The sequence below is a fragment of the Plectrocnemia conspersa genome, unplaced genomic scaffold (assembly GCF_051122295.1).
Source record: "Plectrocnemia conspersa isolate PC_06_02 unplaced genomic scaffold, ASM5112229v1 ptg000007l, whole genome shotgun sequence".
NCBI classification, from domain to species: Eukaryota; Metazoa; Arthropoda; class Insecta; order Trichoptera; family Polycentropodidae; genus Plectrocnemia; species Plectrocnemia conspersa.
In genome coordinates, this window is record NW_028277171.1 from 10,425,990 (window position 1) to 10,444,373 (window position 18,384).

Below are 18,384 nucleotides of genomic sequence, written 5' to 3' on the forward strand. Positions count from 1 at the left end.
TATATTCTACGAATTACAATCTCTCAAAAGATATTTTTAATTATTCACGCGGAATTTAATTAAGGTTTTAAAACAACGTTCCAATTACGTTCAATAAAGTTGTTTTAATTAACAGCATATTTTCGTTGAAATGTTACAGTAATTACATTGTTGCATTACAACTATAACATGATTTAATTGTAAAGTGGCGCGTTAATTTAAAATATTTTTTATGTAAAAAATTGTTATAGTATATTTATTATTTTATTATAGATATTCCGAGCTTATTATTATTTATATAAACACCTAATTAGTATTAACCACATAGAATATTAATCAATTTGTATTTTTTTACTACTATACTACAATACAAAACATATATTAGTATTTTTTGTATTTAAAATACAATTAAAATTTCCGGTAAAGTATAGATAAAGGATAATCAACAAATTATAATTATGTTATAATTATGACAAAGTTGTATAAAATCATTTATTTAGCCAATATTTATCATTTAGACATTCTATATAAAGATTTTTTTATATAAAAGCCTAATACAAAATAATTAATAGAGTTAAATACATACTTTAAAATTAATTAAAAATTGCTGTTTTATAACTATTTAAAAAAAATCTAGTACAAAGTAAATCACAAAATAAATTAATATATATAACTTAACTATAAAAGCTTAAAAGCTACTTTTTACACAATACCTTGAATATACTAAAATTAAAATGTTAAAAATTTTAATTTCAAAACAATTTGTTTTTTCAAGGCATTTTATATTTATACTTAAATTAAAATTTGGTCTTGTCATAGTCTATGATTTTAGAGATACGTGTGTTAATATGATCTTGCGTTATATTTGTATAGTACTATTCGGTATGATTATGGCACTTTTATTATATTGTTAGTATTAGAAATTATTGCTGTAACTTTACACCAGATAAGCATATATTATTATTGGTCTTTTTAGCTGTTTATATACTAAAAAAATCTGTAAATATTAGTTTTGGAGTTCTTTTAATATAAGTAAATATGTAGTATATATATATATATATATATATATATATATATATATATATATATATATATATATATATATATATATATATATATATATATATATATATATATATATATATATATATATATATATATATATATATATATATATATATATATATATATTTATTGAATATCTAAGTATTAAGATGTATTCACATGTATTTCACATTCACCCAACATTTAATAAGCTTTTTACTTTTTACTTTTAATAGATGGATGTGAAAGAAATGTAATATATAGATTGACTTTTTAAAGTCGTGTTGGAGCACCGGATATATTATTTAATGAGTTGAATTTTATAAAAAAATTATGCTAACAATATAATTATACGTATTTTATGTCGAGTTCATTAATTAAACCATACATTCTCAACTAAGGAAATGAATTTATGCTTTTACATAATGAAAAAAGGCCAGTTCGACTTGTTTTAATGCATTTTATCATAAGTTATTTTACGTAAATATTCTTACTACTGTTTTAAATCAATCAATATAATAATATATGTTTTTTAATTAAATGGAGTTAAAAATAGTTTCTTTGTGGAAACGGGACACCACTGTAGTAACTTTTTACCAGATGAAGTGGCAAAGTACGTACAATAAATCAGAATATATTAAAGGTATCCGTCGCCTTTAGAAAAAACAACGCATGAATTTAAATTTACTTTCGAAATAGCATTTACTAATCTGTTCCAGCAGCCAACGGCAAAAAACTCTACATCCTTTTAAAATTGGTCCCATCAGAATGGACAGATATCAAAATTTCCCATAGAGAAGGCCATTAATATCGGAACCGAGAATCCCATCAGACACTTGCGACTTTCTCAAAGACTTATTCTAATAACATCAATACTTTAACTTTCACTTACTCAAAACGGCCGTTCGTAATTTGTTTATCAGTCAACGCAATTTAATTTAAAAAAAACTCCTCATAAAATGGGCTGTTATATAAATCAACTATGGATATGAATACTAAGAAGAACTTCCCCTAAGACGTGTTTAGGGGATTTCTTCTGAAAAAAATTCTCTGACACTACTGGTATCTACACTTGAACATCCACTTCAGAGTTCAATGCATTCAAACTTTGAGATCTCTCAAACTTGAACTTCAACCAAGAGGCTGACCAACTTCAGACCATTGAAGATCGCAAAAGCCGCCGCTTCTCTCTTTGAAGTGGTTTCCGAAATCCAGAGAAAAATCCTCTATAAAGACGCCTGTAGCTTACGAAAAATTTTTCTACCAAATTATTTTATAGTTATTTAAGTTATTTAAGAAAACGTTTTACGCTAATTTTTCTTTCACAGTTTTAAAGCAGTTTAATATAACTTTTATATTTTATTACTATTTTAAAATAATGTATTAGGCTTTCATCTAGTTTTAACGGTTTTGTTAAACATGCGAAAAATTTATATTCTGCTAAAAATAATGAATTTTATATTATAGTTATTTTGAGCTAATCTTCTTTTTCCACGGCGCTACAGCCGGTGATCGATTTTAGCCTTCTTTTTCGTAAAAATTAAATTTCTCTTTGTTGGGTGATTAGCTCCACGATGGAAACCCTCTTCCTTTATCCGGGCTTGGGACCGGAAAGAGTGCAGACCATGTCCATACTCCAGGTGGAGTTAATTGAGCTAATACCAAAAATTAAATTACGCTGTTTTTAATGTTTTTTTAATAAAATTTTATTCATCTTAATTTTTATATATTTTGTGTAATGTGCAAAACATAATATTTTGTCAGAAAAAAATATTTGATATTTAGTTAAGTAATTATCAACTAAAACGCAAATCTTTCTTTCAGTGTTGAGATCATTTTAGATTATATAATATGTTTATTACTTTTAATAAATATTTAATTTCTCTTTACTTTTATGATTTTTTTAATTATTTTACGTCAAGTTTGCATTTTCATATATTTTTTATAAATATCTCAAACATTGAAATTTTAACAAGAAATAAATTAAAGATTTGATAATTGTTTGAAATATTACACTAGGCTTTTTTACGCTATTTTTTTCTATTGTTAATCAGTGCTTTATATAATATATCAACGGTATAAGTAAATTACTATTTTTTAAATTCCACTTTTTCATATTTTATAATTTAAATCCCAGTCACAGGTATCATGGCTTTTCTCACACCCGTTCTTCGTCGATATGACAAAACCTTCAATAGCGATAGATAGCGAACCGGCGCACAGCTTCCCGACGTATCCCCTTAGGAAATTATGCAAATATAAAGCTCGAGGGGCGCACACGCGCGACAGTTGCGGAGCCACTGGGTCATAGCGGAAACAGTCGACCGTCGACATGGAGACGGGAAACGCTATCGAAAGATATTTTCCGGTTTCCATCATACGCTGGCACCTTAGCGCACCGTACGAAGGAACCCCAAGATTTATCGGGTGTGTGGTACACGAGTGCGCCATATGGCGCGTTCAACTCCTACGCTGTTAAAAAAGGTTCTGTTCCCCTTTTTAGAGCGTTCTTTATCGCCTTATCGTGAGTGTATGTGTGTTTTGACGCACGTGACGTGCTACTCTTTACGATGCCCTTCCAGTATATAGGAATACACGACAAAAGTGTGTTATTGCCCAATTTGGTTGTATGGCAAAAAAATGGCTAAATATACAAGCTTTTGTGATATTGCAAGTTTCATTTTTAAGCGTTTTTTTATATTTTAAGGGATCTTGAATATGATTAATGATACTTGCTACAGATAAACATGTACGTACTAAACTTATTTTAATGCTATATCTCTTGAACCATTGAAGACATAGAAAAAAATAATGTAGTAAGATACAGTATAGAAATTATTTTTTAGCGTTTTATTTTGGGATTTACTTATAACACTGGTTGATTTATATTAAATATGTAAATTAAAAATTTAATATGGTTTTAAAGTAACATAATCTAATTTTTCATTACAGTTTAAATAAATAAGAATGGTCCCATAACTTTAATTGCGTGATTTTTTTTATTATTTATTTATTAACATAATTCTACATAAGTATCAAATAACTTATTCTGCGGTGACAATTTGATACATTCAAATTATAGCTTTAATACGTATACATTTAGAAAAAGTACACTTGAAATATGTGTTATTAAAGTTTGAAAGAACAAATAAGAGAAATAAGAAGCACGTTACAAGAATATGAATATGAATATATATGATAACTGTTTTATTTATTAACTTAATTTTATTTGCTAAAATTTATATGACTTCATTAAAAAATACTGAATTTTATACGTTTCACAAGGTTTTAAATGCAATATATTTTACAGGATTTGCAACAGAAACAGCTACATTACATGTAGCTGTTTTTTAATTTAAATTTAGTATTTATAATAAATTTTCCCTTTACAATTTTTTTGCTAACCATTATGAGTTCATATTTTGGTATTAAATTAAGGGAAAAAAATATTTTTCATATACATTTATGTCATTCGCGTGAGCATCGAAAGGCAAATTAAATATTTATTTATAGCACTATTTTGAATAACCTGAAGTGATTTAAATTTACTTCATAAATCACCAAACGCAAAACATATGTTAGATGTCTATGAATATGTGCATAATAAATGTTTAATCTAGTTTTATACGATAATATTTTTTGAAACCTATTTATATTTTTTACCATTGAAAATATTTTTTTTAATTTATATTCAATAAGGTTATTAAAATTATTCTTTTTACTTAAAAGTCGACTTAAGAAATCACAATTAATTAAAAAAGATTTTTATATATCAATCACTATAAATATTTTTTAATTTAATATTTTCATTTGTATAATATAATATAACTTGTAAAATATATTTTAATTTCAGCTTACGACAATATTGATGCGATACTTTATTCATAGTTCTCGTAAATTACAATGGCATATGTTGAAGTTAATCGATTAATTACTAATAAATTTATTTATTTTTATGTTAATAATTGGATATTAAAAATACATAATATTTACAATTAAGATTTTCATCATTAAAACGAAAATGTATCGGTGTATTTTTTGCATACTTTGTACGTTCTGTAAAGTATTTATGGTACGTACTAAAAACATACGAGTATGAGCATCAGCCATTAATTCCTATACAATGTATGTTATGTATACAAACATAAAATATTTTTAATGCGAAGAAAAAACTAATATTATGTACATATTATTTTTTTGAAAAATTATATTAAATGCTCTCCTGCTGGAATGTGTTATATTTTTCTGGCTTTTATTATTTTCTGGGGAGCAGTTTACATATATAAAAAGGAAGCTGTATATTGAAAATGTAAAAAACTCCGGATAATGTTATCGGCGCCTGTATTGATTTTCAATGTAACGAAAAAACTTTAAGATTGTGATTGACAAGGTTTATATTATATGTATATAGAAAAGTGTCCTTTCAATCAGGAAGCGGAAAAAACGGTGAAGCTGGCTTTGACTGTCAGGATTAACGACAGTTTTAGAAGCATCCATAATTTATTTATTTTATCACAAATAAAAGTTTTTTATTTATTTAAAATTCGTTAATAAATATATTATTCATTTTCCAGTAAGAAACAATTTTACCTTTTATTTATTTTGCTCTAATATATACCATACTAAATAAATAATTAGTCAGAATAGTTTATATAAATTATAAACTGCAAATATATAATAATATGTATTGCATGTTTTGTATACAAAAATAAGAGATCTTGTGCTTAAAATAGAACAATGCTTGCAATTATATTATATCAATAATTAAAAAAAAAACCCATTACTTTATAGGAAATTTTATTTTTCATTATATTAATATAGGTTGTAGTGTACTCCCTATTCAAATTATTTATAATTCATAAAGTCGAACTAAGCTTTTAATAAGTTAAAATTATACAACTCATTATAATAATCTAATGAAAAAATAATACCTTCCTTATGAAAAAACAAAAAAATATTAAAGAAGGAATTATAAACTTTTTTTATTAAAATCGCCACGAAAACCTAATTAAGAATTATTTTTACAAAATATTTTTTTTTTAACTTTTTTGTCCTAAATACCCGAAATAAAATATTAATGAATAATAAAATAATTAATTTTATTTACATAAATAAAATTTAAATATAAAAAACTAAACATTGTAAAGATTTAGGCCGGTCGCACATGCACGGTTTCCTGATTAGGTTTCCGCATCAGGAATTCAGATTCAGAAACTAGAATGCACGTATTTCATACAAAATGTTATACATGAAGCACACGTTGAAATATTTTCCGAACGCCATTTTGTATGAAATGCGTGTATTTGGGTTTCCGAATCTGAATTCTTGATGCGGAAACCTAATCAGGAAATCGTGCATATGTGGCTGGCCTAAATCTTTACAATGTTTAGTTTTTTTTTTTAATTAAGTTACTTTTAAAATCGAATGAATAATTTTGTAAACAAAAGTTAATCTTAAATGTTTTAATAATAAATATTTAATAATTAAAAAGTTGTTTACAGATAAAAACTTAAACTAAATGATTGATTATTACTTATAAATGCATATGTATTTATAGTTTTTTGTACAAAATATTAGTAAAGAAATTTAAATAAATTATTAAAAATAAATTATATAATAAAGAAATTAGTAGTATAATGTTAAAAAAATATTTAATATCTTTTTTTTGATAAGTTAAAAAATTAAACGTAAAAAAATATATTTAAATAAAATTTAAAAAAATATATTAAAAAATAAAAGGGATCGTGTAAAATGAGTACGGCTAAAAAATATTGTGTGAAGCTGTGTGTTAAAAATTATTATATAATAGTATTAAAGGTATTAAAAAAATATTCGTGCAGTATTAACCAGATTATAATTATTTACCTACTTTGTTTTTTTATTTATATTTACATGTGTGTTATTAACTTCAGGTAATACACTTTATTGAATTTAATATTATATTAAATTAATTTATTTTATTTTATCGGCTTTCTTTAACAATGTGTATAATATAATATTTTTAGTAACGTTTGTAAAACTTGAGTTTAGTATAACGATTTAGATATTTGGTACACTGTGTTGTTTGATTTATACATTTTGACCGGATACGTAAATTCAAGGGTCATACTATACACAACAGAAAAAATCGAAAATAAAGCAAAACGTCAAATAAGTTTTTGCGGCAGCTTCATGTTTTATGGATAACGCGCTCCGACGCGAGTCATTTATCATTTTTTGTTCGAGATATTCCATTTGCGAACTTAATTACGGGCTATTGTTCGAAAGTTGGCCACCACCAGCGGGTGCCGGAGTAAAATACCAAAGTTTCGCGACCACTGGCCCCGTGGCTAAGTTTCGCGAACAATCGGGCGCTAACGACGCGGCTGCCGCTCTACGTTTCGAAAAAATATACTTTATATACTTAAAATACACTACAAATCATAATACTATATAAGTCTCAACATATTTTAAAATAGTACAAGACTGATATAAGACTCAACGTTTTTTAAAATAGCATAGATATAAACCATTGTTACAAAATATAAAAAAAAGTTAGACTGAATTATTCGTGCATTTATTTTGATAAAATAATATTATGATTACAACGTAAAATTGTGATTAAACTATTTTAACTAAATTGTGTGTAATTCATGTATCGAGTTATTTTTACTTTTTCGAGCTGCTTATTGTGCTCCAAAACTGTGAATTTAAATTACTAAGCATAACTACTGAGCAACTTCTCGAATTGTTGTGTATGTTATCCTTGACCTTACCATGTAGTATTAAAACATAGATAGATTATATGAAGACAAATTATTGGTTAGTACAGTGAAGAAAAAATTAAACTAAAAATTATTGTATTATTATTATGATATTAGAAATAGACATTTTAAGTCGTAAATTTTAAGTAGTAATAAAATATGTTTTAGTTCAAAATCAGAATAGTTATCAAAAAGTTAGACTATCGACCACACAATGAGTGTCAATAAAAAAATCAGGTGCATGACTAATAGATATGTCATTATAATTTAGATACTCATTAATAAGGGCAGTAAATACACTTAGATCTATATTAATTATTGTAAAAAATATATAGCCAGTTTCATAAAAATATTTTAAGTATATTCCGAGATAAAATGCTTGAGATTTTTTTTGTTTTTCTTTTATATTCAAAAAACATGTTTATGATTTTCATAAATTACATAAAATAAAAATATACGCTAGTATATTTAGTATGTAAGCTCTACCCAAAACGAGCATAAAATATACGCAGTATAAGTTATATGACCGTTTCCATCACGTGTGATGTGCTCACACGTATCATAGATGTCTATGTCTATCTATCCATAAATCGAGATTATGGAAGTAGTGTGCATACTGTAATGTCATGCACCATACGCCAGCATTCAACCATAGATAGTAAGAGTATAGACGTGTCTTTGGCTCTGTATTATACTAACCGTCATAAATCGCGGAAAATTATATGAAGCGCGAAATTCGGCGCACAGTTGTTCGAAACGGTTGGAAATAATATTCAAATCGAATTCCGAACCGGATCTCGTTACGGCCGTCGGCCAGAATAAATATTTTTACGGCGTCGTTACAAAAGGCGTCAAGATATCGAGTTTAAAAGCAGACCAAGGGTGCGATACATTCTGTGCATACAATGTATGTGTATATTCATCCAATGCACTCAAAATACATTATTTTATTCTTCTTATAGATAGTCACCAACGACAATGTATAACCTATAAAATATTAAATTATTGCATGCATTTCTATTCCTAATATTATTTTATACCTTTTATTTTAGTATGAAGTGTTATTTTAACATAATGAAGCAGATATGTAATGAATTAATTATTGACAATATAATAATAAATAAATAATTAACATGTGGAAACACCTTGTTACAAATACGCGTTAAAAGCGCAATAAACCAAAATAATATTAATCAGTACGACTCAATAACAAGTTCATTTGTTAAGCTGTTGAATTCCTACCTGTGTAAATGGTGAAGCGTTCAATATGTACATAGTCGTTTTGATAGTAGATCTTGAGTTGCATTTGTAGGTCCTTCGAGGAGCTGATTTCTTAAACAGGAGGCGAGGCACAAGTCTTTAGTAAAAGAAGTACGTGTAGTAAAATAGTTATTAGAACAAAGTAGTAGTCCGAGTGTAAATGTGTAGTGGAGTATGTATTGTCCGATTTTGTACCGCGTAATATACACCATCGTGCGCGTAAACCGCACTTTGCAAGGGAAATGCAGCATACTTCTAAATTCGTGTTCTGTTAAGGCAGAAAATAAACCTGAATTAAATTTTACCTGAGCCGAGCAAAATAACATTCTTCGTATCTACTTACGTATATAAACGCATACATAGCGCAGATTATGCACTTTCATTTCGTTCAGGAATTTTTATCAAAAACTTTCATCGCCTACTCCGATTTTTGACACACGAGAGTTAATCCAAACGTGCACCAAGGAGCTACGCTTAGCATCGACTGAGGAAGCAGCCGCTTTGCTCTTTACGTCAACACTAGTCCAGCTGCATAGTGAGTTCAACCCAATATTCGTAAAAGTCTAGATTATGCAAGAGACAGATATAGCTATGATAATATATATTATGGTAACGAGGTGCAAAAATTGTAGCACATTTATTAATAATTTATAAACCTAAAAAAACACCCTATATAAACAAACAACAACGTAAGATAAACAGATATAAATTTATAATAGAAAATAATAGCCTTCTAATTTAAAGGTAGTGATTTTATTTGGTAAAAAACTGATGCTACGACTTTTCTCAGCAAATGATTTATTTTGAGATTAACCAACAATGAAATATATCATTTTTAAAATGATATCATAAAAGTTTAAAAAAAAGTTATACGTATAAATGTCGTTTACCGTAATCTTATCCATAAGGATATGTTGGAAAAATGAAAACGATATTACATTAAATAAATCATTATAAATAATCTCTTACACATTAAATTGAGTGTCTCAAAAATACAATATGAAAAAAAAACACATTTGACTGAAAATCGGTAAAAAGTACTATTCATTATTTTGTTCATTTAATTATAATATTTTAGAATCTTATTAACTAATTTTATTTAAACAACGTATTAGTCATTTAATATTGGAAAAATAATATATATAACTGTATGTAGTATCCTAATTATCCTTATAACTTAAATTAGGTGTTAATTAAACTTAATAATTTATTTTTTTAAATATTAAATATAAGGTAAAATTAAATTAAAATTAACTGTTGGTCATAAATACAACTGATTTAAATGTAATAAAATAAAAATAAAAATAAATAGCAATAACTATGAGTATTAATAATGTTTTTTACCCGAGAAATTTTATAAAGTATTCTTTATTATATAAAATTAAATTAGTACGAATTTTTTTAAAGGTGTACAACCACTGCCTTTTTATAACGCTGCATAAGTAAAGGCGGGTTCATGCCTAATATTAATACTTCTTGGAAGGTTTTAATAGGGGTCTTAGAATGATACAAATTTGTTTACAAATCTTTAACACTTGAACTCGCTGTATTTTTATTTAAGAAATAAAAGAAGACACTTAGATAAAATATCTTTTCTAATATGTTCGTACCAAATGTTTGAAAATATGCGTACTTTCTCGAAAGATCGAAAGTATTTAAATGACTAACAATTTTTTGCTATTTGGCTTTATCTTTGCTCTAGTGATCTAAGAACCCGCTCCAATAAAAGTAAATTACGTATGCGAATCGGCAGAATGCAAAACTATTTAGGACTTTTTAAATATTGTTTTTTAAAGTAGCAACAGCTGGTACAATTAATTCACGATTAATATTAACAGCTGAAGGGGCCTTAAATATATTGTTAAAACAATTATTTATTTATTTATTTTATTTTATTTTATTAATTTATTTAGCTTAATAGCTAATCTTTACTTCTAACAAATTTAGTAAACATATATAAAAATATATAAAAAATACATAACAGAAAGAAAAAATAAAAATATACAATAATAAAGTCTTAATATTATAATTTATTTCTATATGTACGAAGGTGTTTTTTTATTCCATTTATGAAACCCGTTATATTTTTGCTGTTTCGGATTTCTCTTGGAAGACTATTATATAAATCAAAACCTCCGTACATAATTCCCCTAGCCGTACTCGTTTTCTTATACTTAATTATCTTTAAATTTTCTCTATTTCTAGTATTATATTTATGTACATCTTTATTTCTTATTAAATACTTATTAAAATATTCTGGTAACATATTATTTTCTAACTTATATATAAATACTAAAACATTCATACTCAATATTTCTTGAACATTCAACCATTCTAATCTATCAATCATACTTTTACAATTAGTTAATCTATTTTTATTTAAGATTACTCTCATTGCCCTATTTTGTAATTTTTGCAACATTTGTTTATCTAATTTATTTAACATATTTAATAGTGTTGCACAATAATTAAAATGGGGCAATATTATACTATTGTAAATTTTTTTTTTGTATTTATACTTAATATATTTCTTAATCTAGATAATAAACCTATTTTTCTACTAATTTTTTTTAATATGTAATTACAATGTTCTTTAAAATTTAATTTTATAAATATATAAATTCTGGGCATCGCTCAAAATTTCAACGGGCAAATAAAAAGAAATTATATAATTAAAAACACCAGACAATTATGTCATTAAATATTTGCAAAATCCAAAATCCTTAATCAGTAAAAAAATTACTTCTTTAGTAATTTTTCAAAAGCGGAATGAGGAAAATGAGGAAAGAAATAATTTTCAAATTAATGGCTCGACGAATTTAAAGGACTCTCGGGACTTTACTAAAGCATTAGAATCCACTGAATAAATTGAAAATTTATAATGTGCACAACAATTAAAGAAAGAAACTTCTTTCAGCCTTACAAACAGTAGTGTAAAAAAACTTACAACTCACTGATTAATAGAGAAAGAATTCAAAATATTTGAGACGACGGGCAAGAAAACAAATAATTAACAAAAGAACAAATAATTAAACCAATATCAACACAAAAAAAAAAAATTTTCCAAATATTTTAACAAAAAAAAAGGGAGATTGATTATATTTTAGATGTCATGTGTTTTTTGCAGGGTAATTTTAATAATAATATGTAATAATGTATCTGCAATACTTTATTGTAATAAAAACATTTTTTCATAGATCAAAATTTCTCTAGATGTTTCGAGAAATTCTAGAATTCAATAATTCTCATTTTTCGAAAAATTAAAATCATCGAGAAATCAGAATACTTTACTATAATATTATAAATTACATAGAATGAATTTCTTGCTTTAATATTATGAAAATATGTCCTGAATAATAATCAATATCAAGCATCTAAATTAACAAAATAATAAAGTTAAACAGAAATAATATTTATTTTATTGTACAAAATTATATTATATAAAGGGACCTAATATAATATAATATAAACATACGCAGTTAAATTTGAGCTATAAAATTCATCATCGCCTCCTCTTCAGTATTAACACTTCTGAATTACCCTCATTATTAAAGATACAGAAGGCTCTATTAAATGTTTATGTATAGTATCTGTTTAAATGTATACGTTAGAATTTACTCGTACTAAATATTTACAATGTTTTGTATCATTTCCAGTGACCACGTGCCACGACACGTGCGGAATTTATCAAGCTGAACGAAACCGAAAAAAAAAACCAACTACGTGCGTTCTTGTATATATAATGCGTTGCGTATTAAAAAATAAAATTAGAATCTGTATATATTTCAATTATAATGCTGAAAAACAAAATCTATAACGAGAAAAGCGCTCCGGACGCGGCGAAAAAGACTCGATTTCCGGCTTTAAATTGAATTTCAAGTCTATATCCGATAAACTTTTTACATGGTGCAATTGAATTTAAAGTATGAATATAATATTATGTGTTTTAAAGGTTTCGTTTTAACTTAATTAACGTATGGTTACATTTACCCTCTAAAATATATTTTGTAGTTATTTATAAAGATTAATAAAATCTATAAATCTTGTAAGGCTAAAACATTTTAACTGACATTTTTGTATCGAAAATATGTATAGAATCATCAACTGAAAAACAAGTTTAATGCATTTTTTTACTGTTATTGTGTGTATAACTATATTTAATAATGTAAATTAACCTTCTGACAGCAAAAACAGATTTATTGTTTTACCTCTATATACAATGCAATGTTTGAAATTGACAATAATTGATACCCATTTTTTAGTGAATAATTCTGACAATACAAATATCAAGATAAATTAAGACAACATTATATTTGATGGTAAGCTCAAGATGGTTGTTTATGCACTGTTCCTTTGTGTATAAATTACTTGCTGAAACACAAAGTATATTTGCGACTCAGAGACTCTCAACTGCTTGGTTATATCTAACTTAAATAAAACTTTTTGTACAGATATTTAATATTTATCACAGGAATCTGCTTGGCTTCTATTGCGATTATATTCGTTCAAGCATATTCTACTTAATTATATACTGATTTTTCTAGTACAAATTTTAAAATATTGTATAATTTGGTTAATTTATGTGATAAAAAAATATGCTTCAAAATACTAAGTACTGCTGGGCTTTTTCTATGAGCGTATTATGTTTTAAAGTAATAAGGGAATTTTTATTTAGATACTTTTTAGATTTATCCGTTATGCGTTACACTATATAAAATGCAATTTTTATGTGTTTTTTTTATTATTAAGCAGTTAGCGTTTTTCTCTATAATTTAATAAATCAACTATTTATATATTATGCATTAATAGTATTATTAACTTTATTTATATCACATGTATATTTAATTATTTAATCAATTTTTAATATTTGTGATTTTTAAATGTTGAGTTATGTGCGGTTTTTTATACTTCAACATAGTATTTATATACACAATCAAAGAAATAGTGTTTAAAATAATTGACTTAGTTAATAAACATACACAATTATATTTACAGAACCACAAGAATATTTACAGTTACACAACCATATTATTTTGATATTATCTCTTTTTGAAACATTATATTTTAATGTAATTAAAAAAATGGAATATATAATAAGTTTAAAAAATGGAGAAAATAATACAATTGTTCATAACGCTTGCTATTTTCTAATTGTTTTTTTTAATTTTTTTTTTTAGTTGAGATTGTAAGACGCCATCAATTATAAGAAGCACCCCTGTATTCAAAGGTCTAAGAACAAGTAAAAACATGCTTATAATCTGTGAAATACAATAATATTATTATGACATTAGTATAATTTAAATAGTTAATAAAACATTGCTATTACATATATTAAAATGAAATAAATATTACCAAAAAATAATATTAAAACTCATTCCCTCACACAGAGCCAATCGATGATATAAAAATAGTTAGGTGGTTTAAAGGTGTTTTTTATACAACCGGAAAATATATTCCGTCCGAATCTGATGATACGGATGTGTCATGCGAAATTCGAGCAGCGACAAATATTTTTGGCTCAGCGGCGGAGGTCTGGCACCAGTGGGAGCTCTTTTTGTTTGCAACTCGATGCAGGAAAAGCTCAGTCTAGTTTTAAACCCAAGGGAGAAAAAACCGTTCCGTGAAAATAAAAAATGAAAAAATGAGGATAGCCACCCGTCAGCCGTTATCAAATGTGACTTTAATACAAAATATTGATCATAACATCGTTCTGAATCTAAGCCGTCACAAAAATTTCCCCGCTAATCCATAACTTTCCGTAAAAGTAATTTTATTCAAGGAATAATGTTATTTCTACATATATATGTAATGTAATATGCACACGTGTGTGGCGGGCCAAAATTTTCGTGGCAAAATTGAGTTACACAAATTTGTGTAATTTTGTTCATGGAAAATTTAGAGGTCGATGTACATATGAAGAATATAATATATCATGTTTGCGTCATATTTCCTTATAAATGTTGTTTTTTTATTATCAACATTTGTATATACAGATACTTGCATTTGAACATATCGTAAAGGAATTTTCACATAAAGTTAAACGTGAATGTTCATTTCGTAATGTGTCGTTTGTTATTCCCAGTTGGTCGATGAGAAATGGATGAGAGGAGAAAATTCTGACTGAAAAATGTATAGATATAGTACTTTTGAAACATAAGTATAGGAATATTCAATCGATTAGGATGTTTGTAGAATTATTTTAAATAAGTAAAATCAGTTGTATAAAGTAAGTGATTATTTTATTTTAATAACTCATAAAAGTAGAACAATAAAAAAGTGGCTAATTTTTATAAAGTAATAATTTAATCTTATAAAATTTTAAATACAAAAAATAAAGAAAAAAAACAATATTAGTTCTATGTATGTCTATTACAATAAAATATTTATTTATGATAAAAAATACAAACGCATTATACATTTTTTTAATATAAGTTATTATGTATATATATACATTAGATATATTATATTTCAGTATAAAAATGTGATCCCTTTCGTATAATTTCTACTCGTTTGCTGTCTGATCGCATCTTGCGCGTTTTTGCACAAGATTTCCACTAACGCGTATCCTTTTTTTATACGCACACAGGGTGTATTTTTTTGTTTGAAATACACCGCATTACTCATAATTCAATAAACACGCACAAGAAAAAACATGTTATATCCTGAGTGGAAAAACTTTTCGCGCAACAAATTTGAGAAAGTCGAACGAAAAAATCACGCTAAACATATTAAATTATGTCTATTTATAAAGAGAGCTTTTTTAATACGATAAGCCGCGCGCGCTTTGCGAGAAACGCTTTTCATAAATTTAATTCAATGTCTCATAATCGTTTTTTTTTCAGCCGTATCGTGGAAAGCTTCGAAAGAAAATAACAACTTTGAATCTTCGCGAGATGAAAAGGTCAACGCTGATATTGCAAGGTAAGACAGTTTATTATTTAAATTAATGATGTTAGAATTAAGTTATTATGAAAATATAATACTACAGTCGTTAAAATCTAAAATTATAATTTTGATGCTTGAAAAATAATTTGTGGCGAGGCGTAATATTTAACGATAAGCTTATCTAATTAAAATCGTAACTGGAAAATTTTAATCATCTAGTAATTTATTATCGTTTTGAACTTTTGACGGGTTGTTTAATATACATTTTTTAATGTTTTTCTAAAATTAATAATTACATCCTATACTTAAAAGTATTTTAAATAGCATCCGTAATTTGAACCAGCGAACTGATAAATTCCATTCGATTGAATCTGTGATTGCCCTCATTCTGTATGTATGTGTTTGTAAATGTATAATAATAAATTGGGATTTATTAAAGCGACAACGTACTAATAAAACATCAAAGCGATTTAAGCTCGTAATTAGTACGGAATTAAAAACAAAAATAATAATAAAACTACAATATTATAAATCAGTTCCAATAATTGATTTCCTTTACAATTCTAATTTTAAATTATATACAAAATATAGCAAATCTATAAAAAAATCCTTAAACCCTGATCAATAATTAATTTTGTATTATGCATTTTTTTATTTGCCAAAATAAGCTTATAAATATATAATTAATCTTAAAATACAAATAAACAGTAATTATTTTAATTATTTTACTTTTATTTTAACTCAATCTACAAAATTTTATATTTTAAAATAAGTGTAGATAAAAAGCACCCAAAGAATATTTGTATTATTAAGTTCATATTCTTATTGTAATAAAATCATAACTGCAATTTTTATTGTAGGTTTAGTTAATGTCTCAAAATAATAACGACTAGTTTGTGAAATTTATTTAAGCTTTTTGTTATACACTTGTCTTGCAAATAAATTTTTCTTGTTAAATAATGTTTTTATCCTTATCAGAATCAGAAACATTTAAGAGGCTTTAAACTAATCTGTTTAATCAACGATTTTACTATTTTTATTTTATCTTCATATAATAACTCATTTCTGGTTATTTTAACTTAATTATGAACTTTACTATTTATAACTTAAGATTAACAGATATTTTAGCACTCTTTAACTATTAAAAACATCGTCAGTTATAATAACAGACTTTGATATCGCTAATAATATTAAAGATCCCTTTATATATTCTTGTTTTGTAGACATATATTACTATTATATGTACAAATTTAGTATCACTATCATCATTATCCCAAATATTTTACTTTTATCAATTGTGTAAATAAATAATAAATTTATTTAATTAGATTTTTAGTACGAAGGTTATTAAAAAAGTAAATAATAAACAGTTAAATCTAACCCTGCTGATATTGCTTTTTTTGAGTAACGTAGTTATTCAGACATTAGCTACAGTAACGCTAAACTTATAAAGTGTGTTTAAAATAGCAGTGGCAATCTCTAAATGTGTTTTCATTCAAAATTAATAAAAACCTTAAGAATTGACTGTTGACTGGTAATGATTGATAAATTTTATAAATAATCAAGGAGAAATCAGAATTGTTCTTAATGTTCTTAACAGGCTTATAAAATTGTTGGTTCGTGGAAATCAAGAAACTTATTTCCTTACTTATCAAATGCATATAGAACCATAGTAATTATTATTAAAAATAAATTAAGTCAGTCTTATATGTAGTATACTTTTGAAACTTTAAAAAAAAATATAATATAATGTTTTTATTCGAGAAAATATTCTACTCGAGATAAACAAATTTTTTAAATCCCTTGCCTCACTAAGAACCCTGCCTTTGGCATTCCACGGTCAAAGGCGTTATCAGAGTTTTTAATGAAGCTTTTTTCGTCCGCATCAGCTGCAAACTCGCCGAGGCTTTCGACCTTCGTCCGGGCCAGGGTTATGGCCACGTTCCACCGTCAGCCCCCGAAAACGAGGGTCTCCGCCGGGCTTTATGGATGACTTTATCGCCAATATGCTGAGTGCTCAGCCGTTGCCGGATACTATTAAACATTTACGTTTATGCGAATGTACGCAAACAATATTGCGCGATTAAGTCAGACGAATGTGGGACCTCCGGATCCGGGGCCTTGGGGCTTCAGATCATCATCGCGGAGGCCCCCGCCGTCAAATGGCGATATTTAGAATGTTTTACGGTTAGCGTTTATAACCGAGGCAATTTGTTTAATTATTCACGCGTAGGGTTAGCCTCTTAGCCGAAGGGAATAAGTGTTTCAAGTAAATAGCTTACTTTTATATTTAAAAACTCAATGAGAAGAGTAATGCAATAGACAAATTTCAATGGTAAATTTATGATAAATTCTAAAAAAGACCAAAGAATTTAACGTCAACAAACATCGCCTCTCTATATATTTTAAGGTTGCATGTGACACTATAAACAGAAAGAACTTGTATACAGCCATGTAAGAACTGAATAAGCCA

General features: G+C 26.3%; 1 protein-coding gene across 1 annotated transcript in view; it reads left to right on the forward strand.

Moving 5' to 3' along the window:
* Positions 1-18,384, forward strand: part of LOC148233900 (cell adhesion molecule Dscam2-like) — a 196,421-nt gene that overhangs the window by 87,920 nt on the left and 90,117 nt on the right. Inside the window, exon 4 of the mRNA XM_088188610.1 lies at positions 15,869-15,947. Within this exon, the coding sequence (XP_088044736.1) occupies positions 15,869-15,947 (79 nt within the window). The remainder of the gene's footprint in view (positions 1-15,868; positions 15,948-18,384) is intronic.